Source organism: Ziziphus jujuba, chromosome 12, assembly GCF_031755915.1.
Source record: "Ziziphus jujuba cultivar Dongzao chromosome 12, ASM3175591v1".
NCBI classification, from domain to species: domain Eukaryota; kingdom Viridiplantae; phylum Streptophyta; class Magnoliopsida; order Rosales; family Rhamnaceae; genus Ziziphus; species Ziziphus jujuba.
In genome coordinates, this window is record NC_083390.1 from 22,414,413 (window position 1) to 22,435,244 (window position 20,832).

General features: G+C 30.0%; 2 protein-coding genes and 1 pseudogene across 2 annotated transcripts; 2 read left to right on the forward strand and 1 right to left on the reverse strand.

Annotated features, from left to right (window-relative positions):
- The first annotated feature begins 568 nt into the window (after window positions 1-568).
- Window positions 569-1,801, forward strand: LOC125418494 (tetraketide alpha-pyrone reductase 2-like; annotated as a pseudogene).
- Window positions 1,802-6,923: 5,122 nt separating this feature from the next.
- On the forward strand, window positions 6,924-9,101 carry LOC107406607 (tetraketide alpha-pyrone reductase 2). The gene is made up of 6 exons (XM_016013748.4): window positions 6,924-7,177; window positions 7,311-7,486; window positions 7,691-7,879; window positions 7,978-8,140; window positions 8,296-8,485; window positions 8,596-9,101. The coding sequence occupies exons 1-6, from the start codon at window positions 7,072-7,074 to the stop codon at window positions 8,735-8,737; spliced, it is 966 nt and encodes a 321-aa protein (XP_015869234.2). The 5' UTR covers window positions 6,924-7,071; the 3' UTR covers window positions 8,738-9,101.
- Window positions 9,102-13,790: 4,689 nt separating this feature from the next.
- LOC107409444 (ethylene-responsive transcription factor ERF118) lies at window positions 13,791-16,280 on the reverse strand. The gene is made up of 2 exons (XM_048462881.2): window positions 15,556-16,280; window positions 13,791-15,446 (listed from the first exon to the last, which is right to left on the reverse strand). The coding sequence occupies exon 2, from the start codon at window positions 15,217-15,219 to the stop codon at window positions 14,203-14,205; it is 1,017 nt and encodes a 338-aa protein (XP_048318838.2). The 5' UTR covers window positions 15,220-15,446; window positions 15,556-16,280; the 3' UTR covers window positions 13,791-14,202.
- Between the last annotated feature and the right edge of the window lie 4,552 nt (window positions 16,281-20,832).

Sequence of the window (20,832 nt, forward strand, 5' to 3'; positions counted from 1 at the left end):
GGAGGTTACCCTCATAAGTTTGGAACTTTTTTCATTTTAGTAAAATTAATACCGGAACTTTATGAGTCCATTTGTTTGCTATATTGTATTATCCTTATTGTATTAAAAATAATGCATTATTCTGAATTGTTAATTTATATTGTATTAATTTGTATTGTATTATTATAATATGGTATTTGATGCAAATTGTAAAATAAACCTATATAAAACCATATTGTGTTCGGTGCAAAATCCTTATTTATTTTTTGACCCCAAAAAAAGTTTAGAATTCCTTGCACGATCGACTACCCCAAAAAACTACAAAAGAGAGGAAAAGTTTGTGAAAAAGAAGAAACAAAAACAAATCTCAGATATCTCATATCAAAAACAGCAGTAGAGAGATCAATGCGTAACTGACTGATAGAAAGATTTCGGGTGGAAGACGATGATTGCGACATCGATCTGGGCACCTAACAGTCAATGATTCCCCATGTGTTCTAGATTAATTTTTGTGCATTTTGCAAGTTTTTTTTTTCCTTTAACCATTTTGATGAACATTGGTGAATCTTAAAAGTGTTTGTTATTATTGATGAAAAATTTACAGGCAACTTTGATTGATCCATGTATAAAGGGCACTTTGAATGTGCTAAAATTCCTGCTCAAATGGAGATGGCATGAAAAGGATTGTGTTGACCTCGTCTTGTTCTTCAATAAGATACCGCTTTAGTGGCCAATAAGTTTCTCCTCTCAATGAATCGCATTGGACTAATGTCGACTATTGCAAATGCTACAATGTAAATCACACTCTTTAACCCTACTAAATTCTGAAGTAAAATTTTGTTTTAATATTGTTCTTTAGTTTGTTTGAACATAAACTACCATACTCATACAATTTGCAAGGCGTATGGGGTAGTTATATTCTTTGCTATGCCAAAGAGCTTTGGTATGCATATGCAAAGACAATTGGTGAGAAAGAAGCATGGAAAATGGCAAAGGAGAAAGGGCGGGATCTAGTGGTGGTGAACCCATCTTTTGTTGTTGGTCCTCTTCTTTCTCCACAGCCAGCCAGCACTCTGCTTCTCATACTTGCAATGATTAAAGGTTTGGTTTTCTTTGGAATGTGTATTTTCTAAGTACATTTGGGGCCAAATGTTACCAATACAAATATGTAACCAAAATGAAGACATATTAATATTTTTGCATATACTTGAAGAGGCTAATAGATTTTTATTTTGGACAACCTAATAACAAATTTATTATTTTTCTTTTTTGAATAAAATTTTTAGTTTGAAATCTTCATCTGATTAATATTAATTCTAGTCGTTAAACTTTATTTTTTTATTTTTTCTTTTTTTTTTGGGTACTATTCAATTTTGGCGTACTTGATATTCAGGTTTGAGAAGTGAATATCCAAATACAACAGTTGGTTTTGTGCACATAGACGATGTAGTAGAAGCTCACATACGAGCAATGGAGACATGAGAGCATCAGGCAGATTTATACTAAGGGCCAACTATCCATCCTATCCTTGTCAGACAAGTAAGTGAAAGAATGAGACTTACAGATATTATTATTATTATTATTATTATTATAGGAAAATAGCACTAACAAAAATTAAACTATAAAATACAATATATTCTGTAGCCTACCACTCCTGATAGGAAAAATTATGCAATGTAGGTGTAGCAGCCAGGAAGGAGACAACAGTCTACACAGCATGGATACAAGCAAAATTGCTGAGCTGGGATTTCCTGCTTTCAAATCCCTTGATCAAATGTTTGATGATTGCATCAAAAGCTTCCAAGACAAAGGATTTCTGTGAAGTCCATGAGATGGCTTTTGCAAAATTCTAGCTCTTAAGGGCTTATTTGGCCATATTTTCTATTTTCAAAACATTGTTTTCAAAATAAAAAATAAAAAATTATTTTCTGCTGTTTAATGAGGACGATAAGTGTTTGGCCATTAATACTTAAAAATAATTTTCAAAACTAAAAAACAGAGAACATGTTTGGCTAAACAATTTTTAAATTTTTTTTAAAAAGGTTTCATTTTTTTCTACTTTTTTATTTAACATAAAATCAACCTTTTTTTTTTTTATACATACAAGGAACCTTATATATAATATATATAGCTATAATATATACATATATATATATATTTATATATATATATATATATATTAATGCATTCACATATGAATGAATTATATATATGAAATATATATCAAAATATAATATAACATTTATTTTATGTTCAACTTTTTTTTTAATTATTATTAATTGATTAACATTATATATAATATTCATAGCTATAGAGTTTTTTGGGAATATTTCATCTAAATTCACAGGTTTTAATTAATTTCAATTTAGTCTCTCAAATTTTGAAAATTACAACTAGGACTAGTATAGGGGATGTAGATAAAATTATTTTGAGAGGTGTAAATAAAATAATAGAAAATAAAAATGAAGACTGTTTAAAACTTGAGAGGAGATAATGGCATTTTTAAAACCATAGGGATTAAATTGAAATTAATGTAAATCTGAAGAAGTTTATATGAAATTTTTTCCTAATTTTTTTGTTGATTGTATGTATTTCATCAATATTTTTGTTGATGAGATAGAATTGCTAAATAATGCAGTGCATTTCTTCAAATAGCTTGTTGATTTATCAAGGATATAAAAGGGATCATTATGATTAGCGTTAACATGTGCACTTTTAGCCTCCAATTCCATCTCATCATTTGTATTAGGTGGATCATTAATAGATGCATGACAAAACACTCTAGTGGCAGTCAACTTGTTAAATATAATTTCTAATAGCTTTATAATGCCAACATACTTTCTTTCAAAATGAAGTTGCTTTAGGGTGTGCTTAAATGAATAAATAATATATTCATCAACAACAACAACAACAACAACAATAATAACAATAATATATTGTATATCCTCAAATGATAGTACATATACCCATATATAGTTTTGCCACATTTCTTTTGCGTCATTCATCATATTAGTTTAGTTCATTATTATTAATTCATTCACATTATAATATATGTTTAGATCTTCTTGACACTACTGTAGAAGAAAGCTGAAAACAAAAATAAACAATAAAAAGGAAAATAAAAAATACAATGGGAGATAAGGGGGAAAAAAAGAACAACTTATAGAAAAACATGAAAAAGAAAAATTAAAAATTAAAAAAATATCTGATAGAAATGGAAAATAAGAAAAAAAATAATGGAATAAAAAACAAAATAGAAAAGAGAGAGAGAGAGAGAGAGAGAGAGAGAATATTTGATAAGGAAAATAAGGAAAATAGGAAAAAGAACAAAATAGCAAAATAAATAATTGATATAAGAAATATTTGCCCAAAAAAAAAACTGGTAAAAGAAGTAAGATAAAAAAAAATAAAAAACTAATAGGTATATAATGAAGGAAAAGAAAATAAAAAATAAAAAATAAAAGTTAATTGATATAACTTATAAAGAATTAGAAAGAAAAAAAAAAGCTATTTTTTAAGTTGTTTTATTAAAAAAAAATTTTAAAAAAGAAGAAGATAAAATAAGAGAATAAGAAAATTTTATTGGATACATTTATTAAGGCATAATATTCTGTAAGAAAATTTTATTGGATACATTTATTAAGATATAATATTCTATCTTTCTCTCTCTACAACTTTTTCTCTCTAAGATATTCCAAATAATTGAAATAATATTTTTTCTTTACAACTTTCTCTCTATAAGATAAAGAAACGAAGACTAAGGAAAACAATGAAGAAAACAAATTAAAATAATATATATTTTATTATTTTCAAAACAGGTGAAAATATCATTTTATTATTTTTCAATTTTTTTCCATTTATTTTCAAGAACTATTTTTGAAAACTAATAACTAAATAGACAATTTTTGTTTTGAAAATAATTTTCTATTTTACAGAATATAAAACTATTTTAAAAACAACTGTCAAATAAATCCTAAATCTTTTGGATCACTTGTGTAAAGAAAGACATTAATTCAACGGATAGTATACCATATGCAATTGTTTTTCTTAGGCTGATCCAGACTTGTAATAAATTGATTAAGACAATAGAGTAGATTTGTGGACGAAAAGAAACAAATCATGGTCATTCTAAATTTGTCTTCCTCTTTTTTTCATTTTCAAGATTGAATCTTATGGTGTGGCATAACCAAGGAAGAAAATATCGCCGAAATCATCGAAATGTCATCAAAAGTTTCGAGTATCGCCAAGCATCGACACCAATAGAGGGGGGGAAGAAATTTATGTCAGTGATGTCATGGAAACATCGCCGATTCCGTGTAATATCGTCATTGTCGGAAGAAATCGGTTGAAATTTCGAAAAATTTGTGGAAATCCAATGGAACACTAATGGAAATCAACGAAATCTCGGCTACCTTTGTTTCTCATCTCTTTCGATCTTTCCCAAAACCAAAAAGGTCCAAAAACAGACCTCAGCCAAAATCTCACCGATTCAATTGAGAAAAAGATGAAAAAATTTCTAGAAAAATGACCAAAAAATGGAAAATATGAGATAAACAAAATAAAAAACAAAACCAAGAGGGGGAAACTATAAAGTAAGAGAAAGGTGATACCAATGAATCTAAAGATTGATAGATTTGATGAAAACCCTCGTCAAGGGGCTACCCAAGATGTCAGTACCCATCCATTCGACTTGGTACTCACCAAAAAGCGGCGATCGGAAAATATAATTCCCATCAGTTTTCATAATTTTCCGGTGAACCTAAACCATTTTACTGCCGAATAAAGGTGGCTATAAGTTCCTGGGAATGTGGGTATCAACTTAGTATAAGTATTTTTTGGTGGGTGTCCAAAAATGAAAAGAAATTGTTTATGGGAGTTGCTGTCGTAAGGTTGCTGGTTTCTTTCTATTTTCTTTTGAGTGATCGGGAAGAAGATTGAAGAGGAGAGTGGAAGAATGAAAAATATCCCCAGTAAAAGGAATCAAAAAATTAAAAATTAAAATAATTAAAAATAATAAAATATTAATAATTTAGAAAATATATATATACACAAAAATAGTTAACGGATTGACGGATTTTAATTACCCAGAGAAATAATATTTTAATAATAAATTGTACAATACGTAAAAATGGTAAATGGTAAATGGCAAATGAATTGTAAATGGTAAGTGCTTTGCTTACATATTTCAACTATTTTCCCATTTGTTGATGTCTTTGGTTAACAAAATAACCATCATAATATTATATTCTATTTTTTTTGGTCAAAAATAAACTGATTTTGAAAAAAAAAATTGGATTCTTCTTTTTTTTATCTTTTTTAAATTTAGTTTTTCAAAATAGTTTAAAATCAGTTAATTATAGTAAAGATATTAATAAATATTTTTTTGCTACTATAATATAAAATTGCAGATTATATAGAATTAACAAATCAATTTAAAACACTAAAGAGTTCTTTTTGGTATTGATGATATACTATAAATTATATTTGATAATTTTATATATCTTAATATTATTTGTTAAATTTTTTATATTTTGGTGATAACAAATATTGTATTTTCTTTATTTACAATAATTTTTAATATTTATGAATTATGTTAATAATATATTTGCATTCTAATTATTGTATTTTTATATAATTTTATTATATTAATTATCTCCTATATAAAAAATTATATTCTAAATTAAAAATTTACAGTTTTCGTAACTTTATCGATATTTCTATCAATATTTTCGTAAAATCATATCCTCAATATTTCTATCGACATCGATATTTTTTTCATTGGACATAACCATATGATATCTTACATATGCCATCCTAGCGGATGAGAGAGATTACAACATCTCGTTTGGAAGCAGATCACGGAGCCAGAAATTTATTTTTGGGAGGCCGTGCCAGTCAAATTATTCGGATAGAGGGACCAAAAACAATTATATGATAAATAAATATATAACTATTAACTAATAGTAGAAAATTTTATTCTTATTATTTTTCTGTAAAAAAAAAAAATGTATTTATAAATAGTTCGTTAATAAACTAATTAAACTTTATACACAAAGTCAGAAATTTATTTTTGGGAGGCCGTGCCAGTCAAATTATTCTGATAGAGGGACCATAAACAATTATTTGATAAATAAATATATGATTATGAACTAATAGTGGAAAATTTTATTCTTATTATTTTTCTGTTAAAAAAAATGTATTTATATATAAGTCGTTAATAAACTAATTAAACTTGATACACAATTAGGATATACCTAATTTATTTAGATATATAACATAACTATTTTAAAAATGGAAAAAAAATTTCTTCAAATGTCAATTAAAAATGAAAAAATAAAAAACCTTTGGAAATCCATAGTCAATCAGATGTGGTTCCGCATGTAAGAGAAAAGGAAAATTTTCCTGTGAAGTTTGAGCGAGATGGAGTTTTGCCTTCTTAATTTTGTTGATCTACACAGTTATTAAAAAAAAAAAAATTTCTGTTGATCTACATGGCATGAACCAAAATGTAGTTTACTATTCCAGTGAAAGGGAATAGACAATTTTCTCGATGACATTAAAGATTAAGATAAAAAAATAAATAAATAAAGGAACAAGCAAACGAAGAAGTTAGAATGGTCCAAAATTAATGCAGGTTATAAATTTGAAATACATTACAACTCATAATACAGTTTGAGCAGTGAGAGATTTCCTTTTTCTTTTTTTTTTTAAGTTACCAAAATTGTCCAACACAACAAACATTTTAATGCCTAACTTGGTTACAAGCCATATTACTAGCAGTAGTGGGAAGGAGTTAAAAAATACCTTCAGTCAGGCAGAGACAATTATTTAGCCCACTACATACACATAAAAATAATTCACCAACCCATAAAAAGCACACACATATAAAAATAATTCACCAACCTACCCTCAAAAAGCAATCTTGTGGACCAAAAACGATAGAAAACGGCACTAAACTGAAACGCAATATTTGTTCCGTGAACACTTTTCTCTTTGTTCTCTCCATTATAAAAATTTAATCAACAAACAACACAGGAAGAGCCAGAGAGCGAGAGCCAAAAAAAAAAAAAAAAAAAGAAATCAAAAACAGCGATGCCAGAATACTGTGTGACAGGAGGAACAGGCTTCATAGCTGCTTACCTTATCAAAGCCTTGCTAGACAAGGGCCACACCGTCCGAACCACAGTTCGAGATCCAGGTATGACCAAGTTGAACATATTAATGGGTTTCATTACCCAGAACTCAGATTATATTTATATAGCTTTTTTTCTTTTTTTGGTTCTTTTTTTGTCAACTTGAACTGTAAAATTGTTTCTTGTTTTGATGAAAAGGGGATGCGGAAAAAGTTGGGTTTTTGTGGGATTTGAAAGGAGCCAAGGAAAGGCTTAAGATTTTCAAAGCAGATTTGATTGTTGAAGGAAGCTTTGATGAAGCTATACAAGGTGTTGATGGAGTCTACCATACTGCTTCACCAGTCCTTGTCCCCTGTGATGATAATAATGTTCAGGTCAAGCTTTAACTTAATTTTTATTCAGTCTTAATCATAGAGTTTGGAAATTAGCCGAGTACTTAAAATGGCTTTGCTTAAATTTTGCAGTTCAAAATCCATGTTTGTTTGGAATCATTATCCAACTAGAATAATTCAATTATTGTGTTGTGTTGGGTTATCAGATTTTTCATAATCCAAAAACTTTGTGCTAAAATTTTGCAGGCAGCTCTAATTGATCCATGTATAAAAGGCACTTTGAATGTGATAAATTCGTGCTCAAAATCAGCTAGTGTGAAACGTATTGTTCTTACCTCTTCCTGCTCTGCAGTAAGGTACCGCTATGATGTTCAACAGGTTTCTCCTCTCAACGAATCTCATTGGAGCGATCCTGAATACTGCAAACGCTATAAAGTAATAATTAAACTTAAAAAATTTACAAAAATCTGAATAAATTTCTTAAAGGGTTTTGTAATTTTTTTAACATTTTCTTTTCTTTGGAAAAATTTCAGCTCTGGTATGCATATGCAAAGACTACAGGAGAGCAAGAAGCTTGGAAAATGGCAAAGGAAAAGGGAAAGGATCTAGTCGTGGTAAATCCATCTTTTGTAGTTGGTCCACTTCTGGCACCAAAACCAACCAGCACTCTGCTTCTCATACTTAAATTAGTCAAAGGTTAGATTCTTTTTTTGTTCCCCATATTATATATGATGTGGAGCTCTAATTAATATCAAAATAACTTGGAACACAGAGAAAATTAAAACAAAGTAATTAGTTTCCCCACTTTTAGTTCTAAATGGTGAAAAATGATTGTGCAAATTTGATGTCAGGCTTGATAGGTGAATACCAAAATACAACAATTGGGTTTGTGCACATAGAAGATGTGGTAAGAGCTCACATATTAGCAATGGAGGATAGCAGAGCATCAGGCAGGCTTATATGTTCAGGCCCAGTGGCCCATCTGTCTCAGATCATTGAAATGCTAAGGGCTAAATATCCATCCTACCCGTATGAAAACCAGTAAGTTAAGAGTCAGATAAAGAGACCAGCTACCACTTTTTTATTTTTGTTTTTTATGTTTTTATATTGTGTTTGGTTTCCCTGAAAATAATTTTGTTTATGCACTGTAGGTGTGGAAAACAGGAAGGAGACAGTAATCCACATAGCATGGATACAAGTAAAATTGCTGAACTTGGATTTCCTCCTTTTAAAACACTTGAACAAATGTTTGATGACTGCATCAAAAGCTTCCAAGACAAAGGTTTTCTGTGAACAACATTGTGAGGCCAGATAAAAAATGCTCCTAAGTCTTTTTTTTTTTTTTTTTTAACCTCTTTTTATTTATTAATCATCGTCGCAGTAAACAGTTTAATAGTTAAGAAACTAAATGGGGTATGGAATAGCACCTAGTCTTCTTTATTTGAAGTGCTATGGCATTTTAGGAAATGTTGGTGGAAAAATTACCCATAGTCCATGGATATGTGGTATTTATTTGGGCCGTCCAACCTAGTCCAAATAAGAATTTTTGGACTTCGAGAGGTTCAATTAAGCCCAGCAGATTTTGGGCCCGTAGCTATGGACATAAGGTTGGAACTCTTTCGTTTTAGTACAAATAATACTTGGAACTTTTAGTTCATATTTCTTAATTCATAAAGGCCCGCCTGACCTTAAAATGATCAAATATAAATATACATATATATATATATATATATATATACATAATAATTAAAATCCAGTGGGAGACTCCAAGTGGTTGAAATTATCATTTACAATTGGAGCACATGACCATCTTTTTATCCTGCATGCATGAATTTTCTTCTTTGCTGAGCAATACCAATTGAATAGCTATTAATGAATTGAAACTTTTTTTTGGTAAGTATAATAAATTTGAAACTTATATACATTTTCGATTAGTTAGCAAATTAATGATGAACATACCATATGGAATTGAGGTCTTGAACTTTATATGGGTTCTTAACTAGACTCGTATAGAGTTAGATTTAACCAAAATATACATATATATACATATATATATATACATACTTTTTTTATTAAAAAAAAAAAGAAAAAGAAAAAAAGAAAAACAGGGGATAGGATAATTTTAGACTACTTTAAAACAATAATCAAAATAAATTTAAATCATGTTGCCTTTATCCTAACCATGGTTTTTTTATTATTAAAAAAAGGTGGACTGTGGTTAAGATTTACTTCAACCATAGCACATTTATCATAGGAATAAATAATCTAACAAAATTAACCGACCTTTCTCTTTCATAAAATGAGATTTTTATTTTTTTATTTTTTATTTTTTTACTTTATCTTAATTTAAAAATTATTTTAAATCCACACCAACTTGCTGATTTGCTAGACAAATCATCAGTGTAGCATTCATTGTGCGATCTGATTTAGAGTTTTCTGCCCGATGGCCCCCACCACCATCTTTCACGTGGCAGAAGCATTGTACAGACCGTATTACAATTCAACCAGAAGCTGGTCAATGACTTTGCTTCATAATTTATGAAAATTAAAAATTAAAAAAAAAAGAAAAAAAAAAGAAAGCTTTTTTTTTTAATATATTTTTTTTGAAAACAGAATTCACAACATTGTACATTCTCTTTGACCGGTACTGCGCCTTCATTTTCTTTTTCTCTCGTTTATATTTTTTATTTTAACTATCTCAGTGCCTGCCTTCAATCGGGAACCTTTGAGTATTTTATTACTATTTTTATTTTTGATTTTTTATAAGGTTTTTGGAGGGTTTATGGAATTAAATAGGAATTCATATTGCTAATGGGAATCCATAACGCTAATAAAACAATATCTGGAGGTCTTGAATTAACTACTATGGTTCCAAACCACCATCAGCACCTATCAACAAAAAGTCTTCGTATAATTAAGACCGAAAGTTGAAAATTGATAATAATAATAATAATAATACTTTTAAGAAATGCTCTTCATGGTAAAAGTTGATTAACTTTTCTTTAGATTGTTCCATTGGGTTACAGCTTTTTATTCAACACACATATTTTCTTCCTTTTTCTGGATAGTTAGAATGTTAGATTTAGATACCGAATCCTAAACATGCAATCATAATTGCTTTAAGCAGGGGGCAAAAAAATTATAAAATATATAATATATGTATATATATTGACCCACTTGATTTTAAGCTTAATTAATTAATTGGCTAAAGTTACGTTCAGGATTTCACTATTTACGAATATCAATCATGGAGTAGCATAAAGAAGAGACATTCCACTCTTTGATTTCAATCAACATTATATTAAATGTAGTTGTTTGTCGGTTAGGAAAATAATTGTCATTTGCATTATAATTTTCTGAAAAAAAAAACAATTAGGATTATGCCTTAAAGTGTAAACCAAAGTACATTTACTATTTATTGCTTTTTATGAAGAATTGCTTCACGAAAATAAGATGTGTTGAAAATCATACATCTCATTCATTTATGCAAAGCAAAGCTAAATTTGTTGCCTCAATTATTCTAATTTTAACCTGAATTTTCACATTTTGAGTTGCCTTTTTTCATTTCCTTTTTTTATGTTTTTTAAAGAAAATGTTGTTAATTTAAGGAAAAAGAATATCATATTTTTAGTTTTCAAACAGTCTCTTGGTAAAGTTATTATTTCTGTAGGTAAAGATCTAGAGTGTAAATCTCCAAATTCGATGTCCAAAAAAAAGGGGCTAATTGAAATCATTTACATGTATATATATATATATATACACATTTTTTTGGTAACAATATATATACATATATTTATAGTCTAGTCATTTGCACATGAGCCATTCTCAAAATTAATTACCAAAATATAATAATAATGAAAAGGAGCCATTTTCAAATTTTTACCAAAAAGAACAAAATCCATTGTCAAATCCATTTCTTTGTACATGAGGAAAAAAACCTCAATACTAACCCCAGATGTACAGCTTGCCTACACTAAAAATTCCCAAAGTTACCCAAATATTGTACTCGAACAGAAATAAATCACGTTATGTTTTTTTATCACTCCTTTTACGTGACAAAGCTTTTTTGACTTTTAGAAATTTTACTTATTTCTTTTTCAAGGCCAAAAATATCCTCGACGAAAAACAAATTTAACTAATAAATTAAAAATATTTATTTTTCATGAAATGTCAAAATTTATTTCTAAAATGGTGTAAAAGCATCACGCAAAGTGAAACTTCCTACCTACACGGTTGTTCTTATCACAATTCTTCGTTTCTTACATAACCTTTTCTTTCTTCTATACTTTCTATATTGTTCAGATTAGTCATGATCATGAAACAAAACAAAAACAAAAAAAAAAAAAAAAAAAAAAAAAAAATTAAAGAAGAAAGATGGTCTTGACCCGGCCCCTACGACACTCAAAAGGCTACATAGCAAAAGCTAATTCTTTCTTTCCGTACTATACCGCCTAAGGGGCATTGTATAAATGAATTATACTAAATTTTCAAAATTACCCCTTAGGAGAACTAATTTTCTTGCAAAAATATCCTTTTAGGAGGATGAGAGGAAATTTAATCCAAATTTAATCCAGACTCTTTTTGTTCCAAAAGATGCTTGTTGCTGGCGTTTTGCGGCTTTGTAATGAGCATAAAACCAATAATTATAACAAATGCTTTTCACTTAAACACAAGGCCAAAAACTCTCATTCCCACCATGATCTCCACTAAATATTGATTTTTCCTCACTGTACACATACACCTATTGAAAACAACAACAAAAGGCTTTTTCTTTTTGTAAACTTCTTAAGTGAAAAAGATAGCCGACCAATCAACACAAAGTCAGCCTTACAATTGCCACTTTTTTAATTAAGCCCCTTTAATGACTTTAGACCAAAAGATAAATTATGATCTTAATTAGTCTCAGTGACCGTTTGGTTAGGTGAGCAACTTAGGCCAAACACATTATTTTGTTATTTTGGGTACAAATTACAGCCTATAAGACAAGACAATCTAAGATATTATCTAAAAAGATTCTTTCTCTACCATGACCAATATTAAACATTGTCTTCTCTTCCTCCCTGAAAACTTCCATTTTTTTTTCCAGCATAGACCAATTGAAAAAGTGAAAGTGCCGTCCAATTTGTATCATTTCCTGCCTTAACAAATCCAAAAAGTCAATTTCGGCAGGCTATATAATTCTTGCATTTTTTTCCAACTTTGATTAAAACCCAGAATCATAGGCAACAATTAATTGAAAAAAAAAAATACATTTAATTTACCCATCATTCTTGTTTCATCCAAGACCGAGGAATTTTCACAATCAGAAGACAAATTCAAATCAAATGAAAGTATAAAAACTGAAAAACCTTATATTTTGAAAAAAAAAAAAAAAAATTGGTAATTTTACAATAATTTATTGCCTTCTTACCACTGACACTTAGCAAGTGAACACGAGTGTTTTATACTATTATTCCTTAATTAATTCTACGATCGTGCAGCTCTAACGTGAGACCTAATTAATCTGAATCACGAGTTTGTCTATAATGAAAATTAGACAAAAATATTCCAAAGAACCTGAGGTTTAGCACAGATGGGTATTTTTCAAAACCCCAAACAGAAAAAATAAAGTAAGATATAGGAAACAAGTAGCACATGCTTGTTACAGGAACTTCAGTAGTCACGTGTGAAAGCGGCACACGCATTAAAAGCTTTGTCACCAAACACCCTCACCACCATGTCCAGTAACTCCAATTAAATAAGGACCCAAATATAAGGGCAAATTGGAATACAGCTAGCTCAACAAAGAAAAAAATAAAAAGGACTCCAAGGATAGCACCTTTTACTGCCCCTTGTTGGAGATATGCTTTGCTCGGCAAAAGAAATCCTACTTTGGCCCCACAACCCCAATCCCACCTGCACAATCCTTTGGTACTCTCTTTCGGAGAGAGAATAGAAACCCAAAAACACTCTCACAGTCCCACTTACCCCCTTATTGCTACTCCACCGAACAGAGAGTAGAAACCCAAAAACACTCTCACAGTCTCACTTACCCCCCTCATTGCTAAACTACTAAGCAGAGAATCAAAGCTCCCACCACTGGAATCGAAGAAGTAGGAATATGTAATTTTCAAACTCAACTGAAAATCCCATTGAAAAGACTATTATAGAGCATGATGATTTTTTACTTCTTCAAATCAAAGACAGCTATTTCATATCATTGACATGACAGAATTCATACAACAATAAATGAAAACCAAACGAGAGTTGGGTACATTTACAATACCTATCTGCAAAACATTTACTACTGAGAGAGAGCAAAAGAGGCAAAAGCACAAAGATTAAAAAAAGCTAAAACATTTCGTACTTCAAATAATATTAACTTCATTTCATATTCATGGAGTGAAAGAAAGAGATGCGAGGAAAATGAGCAGATTGATCTCACAACCACATAAAGGGATTAAACAATATCTGGCTATGAGAGAATAAAAGTTTTGAGAACCCCTTGGACGGCTCTACAGCACAAGAAAACCCAAAGGACTCCTCACTCTCTTTACACAATGAGACTCTCATTTCCCTCAAAATCACTCTCTTTTTCAAAGACATTTAAACAAACATATAAAGTAAAGCTCACTCACATAATAACACTCGCACAAGAACTCATATTCAAGTTCTTGAGATTCAGGTTTTTTTTTCTTTTTTTTTTTTCCATAAAAATTTAAATAAATAGAACAAAACTTAATTGGGAACACTAATAGTTCCTATTTAGCTGCAAAACTTTATACGCACGATATGTTGCGGGGTTGTGGCTGTTGTTCATCCATCCAAGAAGCAATATCATCATTGCAAAGATCCTCGAAATCGTAATCAGGAAGGTCGCTCGGCTCACCATCTTCAAAACCACCTATTTGAACATCTTCAATGCTACTAAAACCACTGAAGAATTGCCCAAAATCATCCAGATTAGGTTCATCAAAACCCGGATTCAAGTTCAGTTCTTCCCCAAATGAAAGAGAAGCCAAAGCCTCGTCCATCAAAAAGTCAGGTATTTCCAACCCGCCAAGATTAGTATCATCAACACCTTCCTTGACAAAATCAGAACCATTCACATTAGAATTGGACATAGAGGTCGAGGTCTCCAATTCTAGTACAGAAGAAGGAGAAGCGTGGGACAAAACGCTCTCAGAGTCCTCTGAAGAAACAGAGTGGTTGTTGCTGCTGTTGTTGTTGTGCGACTTGGAAACCACAGCCGAAGAAGATGTACTATTGCTTTTCTCAGAGGAAGCCATAGCCATTGCCATAGCTTCAAATTCAAGCTTTTTATTCTCGTAAGCTCTTGAAGCCTCTTCGGGAGTGTTGTAAGTGCCTAACCATATACGGGCTCCTTTGAAAGGATCACGAATTTCAGCCGCCCATTTGCCCCATTTCCTCATTCGAACACCTCTGTAAGGTGAGGAAGATGTTTTCTTTGTTGTGGTTGTTTTGGCCAAAACCCTCCTCTTGGGGCAAGGGGTTTTGCCTCCGTGGTTACTGTCCTGACAAGAACCTTCAGGCTCAAGGGCCTTCTGGGGATGAAAAGGAGGAAGACTGATTTCCCGTACAATACGCTTGCATTTCTTGATAGCCCTCCTCTTAATCACCTCTTCTCCTTCATCTTCACTCGAGGATGAATCAGTAGCATCGGGATCAGAACAGATTACACGGATTTTTCTCATGGATTTGAACTCTTCGGAAGGAATTTGTACCATAATGGGATTCTTGGAAATATTAATAGATTGCTTTCGAGGCTCTGGCATCTCTTTGGGATTTTGTCTCTATAAAATCCCACAAAAATACCCAGAAATTTCTCAAGAAAAAAAGAAAAAGAAAAAATATAACAAAACTATAAAAGCGAAAAAAAAAAAAAAAAAAAAACTCAATATCAATGAAGTAATATTAAGTGAGACCCCCTCTAAGGAACAAGAAAAGGAAGGAAAATCTTTTTATGTGAAAGGGTCCAAAACACTCTACTCCAGAACAAGTCCTGCAAAATCGAAAACCCAGAAAAACCCATATAAGATTCAGAACCAAAACACACTAAAAATAAAAAAATTTAAAATAAAAATTTTAAAAAAAAAAAAAAAACCACAAACCTTTTTGGTATCAAACGCATCGAAACAGTTGGGTTCACCGGATTCAAGCTCTGCCTGGAAGAGCAGAGAAACATACAGCAGAAAGCGAATAATAACGCAGAGTAAACAGAACAAAGCCAGAGCTGCAACAGAGCCCCAATCTCCAAATCAAACCCAGCCGACATAAATCCACCTACTCAACCCTCCCTTTTACTCTGTTCCTCCACAAAAACACACAGCACACCACAAACAAACAAAAAAAAAACCAACCTTGCTTCTCCCCAGAGAGCAAAACCAGAGGACCGGTATGAGATACTGATAGATATAGTAGTGGAAAAACAAAAAATAAAACCCTCCTGAGGGGTTTAAAGGTCAGAGAGAGTGAAGCAGATTACGAATCTATGGCTGCGATATTTTTCTCTCACTAAAAATGACAAAAACCCCAAGTTAAAGAATTTTTTTCTTTTTTTCCTTTTTTTTTTTTCTTTTATCGATTTCGCAAACAGTGATATAGACCGCTTGAAGGACTGGAAGAGAGAGAAAAATACCAAGAAAAAAGAAGAGTAAAATCTTCTATGACTAAGTTTCACAAAGATTGAACTGCGCAAATCTCCATAAAATACATATTTGTATATGTATCAGAAAAAAAATATATATTTATAAATATCACAGCTCTCGAAAATCCCACATTAAAATAATAAAAACAATTATAATTTTATGTCTCTGTTCTTTTTTTTTATTTTCTCTGTCTACTGTTTTTGGTCTTCTCTCTCTCTCTCAAAAGCCCGTTCACCTTTTCCGAAGCAGTCAAAATTGCATTAAATAGTAGAGAAAGGAGCAAGTAAATTTATTTTGTAATTTAATTTTTAGATATATATATATATATCTCAAAGAAGCTGATGAGCTGGCATGGCATTGGGGATATGTACATTCATGGGGCATGATCATCTCTTCAACCCATATCATGCATATCATGCCATGCTGTGCCGGTAGAGTTTGTTACCAGGTAAACTTATTGTCTCGCTCCACTTCTCGCGCGTGTATTATATCACCTTACCTAGCATGACTCCTGGTGTGCGATGAATTATGAGCGCGTGACATTCATGATTAAAGAAGGCGAATGTTGGTGACTTTTTAAAATGGAATGTAGGTGCACTTGCTTTATGAGCGCGTGAGTTTAGTTGTTGTTGGCTTTAATTGGGATGTGTGTGGCGATGAGAGTCAGCAACTTACCATAATATTAATTTTTTTTTTATGACAATAACTGTGGTCAAATTTCGATATATTTACAAACTTGCCACTGGAAATACTTGGGGCCCAAACACCGTCGCAATAAAGAGAATTTTTTTTATTAGAAAAAAAGGGAAATTCCATTTTTCAATGGATTTGATACGAGAGTAAAATCCCTTTCGTTTTTGTCTCTTTTTTTTTTTTTTTTTTTTTTGGTAGATACGATTTATTAGGAAAAATTTACGGTGGTGAAAATTATCAAAATCAGAAATTGCCAACTTTGTCATCGTCGAAGATTCGGATTACCTCGTTTGAAAATTTTGTAGTATTTATGAAATAAATTCCTCTTTTCTTTTGGTCATTTATGCCCTCGTGCTTTTTGTAATTTTTGTTTCTTTTTTAATTTCGATATTTTAACTTTTCTTTTCTCTTTATATTATTATTATAGTCATTTCAGCTTTGTCAAAACCATACAAAGATCAACAGAAACGGAAAATCCATAATAAACTAAATAGGAAATTACTTTATTTTGAGAATTAATGTACTGCTAGTATATTCTATTAATATAACCAAATGTTATATTAGGAATTGAATATATTTACATTTAAATTCCATGTTGGATTGGTATCTAACTTGCGTCATGTATTTCTTTCACTGTTGTGTTCATGTAACTGAAATTGTATTAATATATATATATATATATAAATTTTTTGTTTGCCAATCAGGATTAAATTCGAAAGCATGTACCATCTTTTTTTTTTTTTAATTTTTGAATAATATAAGGTTACGAAATGCACGACAAAGGAGAAATTGTTATTAATGAGAAAAATAAAAATAAATTTTTTTTTGGGGGGAATTTATAACTTTTATTTAGGCGTCTACAATGGTTTAGACTTACATACTTTTTCTTTTTTTTTTAATATATAACTTTTCAATATTTTTCAAAAGGATAAATTTTCAATCTAATTTTATCAACCAAAAAAAAATTCAATCTAATCAAAATTGGAAGTTTTGGTGGTTTTTATCTGTATCATTTGGATTGGTTTTCATATGTTTCAATTTTTTTTTAAGAATATTATATGTTTCAGGTTAAAATTTTAATGCATGCTAAAAATATATATTATATCTGGATAGAAAAAAAAATAGAAAATATTATCGGCATAAATAAAGACTTAAAAACGAAACTTAGTCAAATAGAGAAATTTAATAAGTTTTTTTTCAAAAAAAGAAAAAGAAAAAATACATACATACAGTTGTTTATTATACTAAAAAGGTGAATTGCATTGAGGAAATGCTTAAAAAAATATTTGTAGGAATTTTATTCTCTTGAAAACCGATAATAAGATAATGAAAATAAAACTGATAAGAAGGTAATGTTTATTGCTCTCTTAAATTTCCTTAAAAGAAATCTGTTACATAAAGTACATCTTTTTGAATAATAAAGAGTTTCAACATAAATAGTTATTCTGGAATACAAAAAATACCAAATCTAGTTACAAATTAATTGATTCTGAAAATAAATAAAATAAAATAAAATAGTCAATAAAAATTGGTTCTAGCAAATTCAAATCAATTCATGAAACAATGGTATTTTATGCATTTTTCTGAATGAATCACATCAAATAGTTGACTAAGGAAAGTGATTCATAGGGCCCTCTATCACCAAATTTGGATGCTAGCTAAAACTTATACATTTAAATAAGAACATTCCACGTAGAAGATTGTATAATTATCATTGAATTGTCTTTTGTATAATTATCATTTTGTCAATTGAAAGAGTAAATCCAACAAGGTATGTATTATGCACCGTTGGTTTATCCAATTTGACAGCTAGGATGGGTTTTATTTAGTCCATGTGACATCCAATATGATTAATTTCAGTATTCAACAAAAAATAATAATAATAATAATAATACTAATTTCTGTCATATCATATAAGGATTTAACTCCAAAAATATCAGTAACAGAGAAAGAGAGAGGAAAAAACAAAAACAAAAACAAAAAAAACAAAAAAAAAAACTTCAAAATGTATGTTTTAATCCCAAAATAATGGTGTAGTTACCTATTTTTGGTCGTTGAGACTGTGAGGAAAGAAGTTTAACATTACTATCCTTATAATCTGATTGGAAGGAGCATGGAATGGTTGGGGTCAAATGATAGTGATATCCAAGTAACAATCACACAATGGACGACCTATGTGATAAGGAACTCTATTTTTTATAGCTCATCAATTCTATCCACAATGTTGTACCCAAGTTTATTTTATATACTGATTAATTTACTTGTATTTAATTTCTACAAATTATATATATGAAAATTCTTCAATATTAATCAAAACTATGGGCAAATTTTCAATGCTCCATGCTGCACTTGAAATTTTTTTCAAAAGTATCCTTTGCAATAATAATAATAGCTACTGTAGGGAAAATCTTTTTTTTTTTTTTTTTTTTTGGGGGGGGGGGGGGGGGGGGGAAGTAGGTTCCAAATTTGAATTTTGTCTTTGATATATAATATATCAATTGCTCCTATCAAGTAGATATTTCATTTTTTTAACCTTGGACTGTTTCAGTTACTTTTGATATGAATTTGATTTTATAGTGCAAACCTAAAACTTTTCATCGAAAGTGTGAATATTACCACTACAACTGTCTGGAATATTTTCTACTTGATGTTAATTGAACAGCTTTTGCCTAAGGTCTACTTGATTTCTTACACTAAGTGTAAGCTGGGTGGATGTCTTTTTGTTTTTTTGTTTTTTTTTTTTTTTTTTTTTTTTTTTTTGGTTTGATCAAAGCTTGACGATATCTAGCAACAAAATAAAATAAAATAAAATTATATATATAATTACTATATCATGTATGATATATATATAATGTTATAATCCTTCTTTATAAATCTACATAAATTTTTTACTATATCATTTTTATGAGTTTATGATTTTATTCAGATTTCTGAAAATTCAAAACGTGGATATAAGTGAAGAGGATAAAACAAATATTATATATAAAAACAAAAGTTATATACAAAAAAGTAGTATGATAATAATTTTTCATCAACTCTAATATATATGTGCTACTTTGTATGGACCATTCCCGTGTATGATCGCATTCTTTCATTTGTAGATATTGCAGAGTACTTGTCATGCTGTGGCAGTGAAGAACTTGCTGTCATCTACCATGCATGTGTACCAGACCCAGTTTGCTAAATCCACATAAATAAAATGGCTCTCTTTCACCATTTCCAATTATTTCTTGTCTGTTTGCTCCGACTGGTAACTTTTCAAAACTTTCTTTGCGTTTTTACACACAGTTGCACTCCCAAATTCACAAATGGCATCGACAGCTTTACTCTTATATAGTTTCGTGCTTCGTAAGTACTTGACACATATATATGTATTGTACATTAATTAATGATCGTATCAGTACCCCATAAGAAAACAAAAAAAGAAAAATAAAATTCATCAATCGGCAATTCATAAGGTACCCTTTACATGGCATGTAGGATATATGAACATGGTATGGTCCTTATTGTTGCTAAAGTTGATCTTTGATGGTGTAGAAAGTTTTGTCACAACAAAAAACAATAACTATTTGAATAACTGTCCTTTCATAAAACAGTTTAGGGACAAAAATATTGTTTTCTATCTACAGTTATCTTAAATTTGAATCTTTTATACAATATATTCAAAAATTAAAACTATTAACAGAATTTTTCATCTCATAATTTTTACTCAAAGCATAGTCATAACTCAAAACTTCTTTTGATTAGTTAATATTTATTTCAATTAGGAATTATTTGACAGGTTTCGTTCGAAATCTACGTTGGAAATTTATATTGACTTTAAAAAAATTTGTTTATTATTGAGTACATATTTAGTCTTGTTGAGTACATGTCTAGTTTTCAACTAGTTTTTAGGAATTCTGTTATGACAGGACAATGGTCCAATTTTTATGTAGTATTTGCTTTTATTTTCGTTGAATTTGTTGGATTTGACGTCTATATAAGCACATCGCTATGAATAAAAAGGTATCTTTTCACTAATATATATTTTTTGTTTTGTGGGTTTTA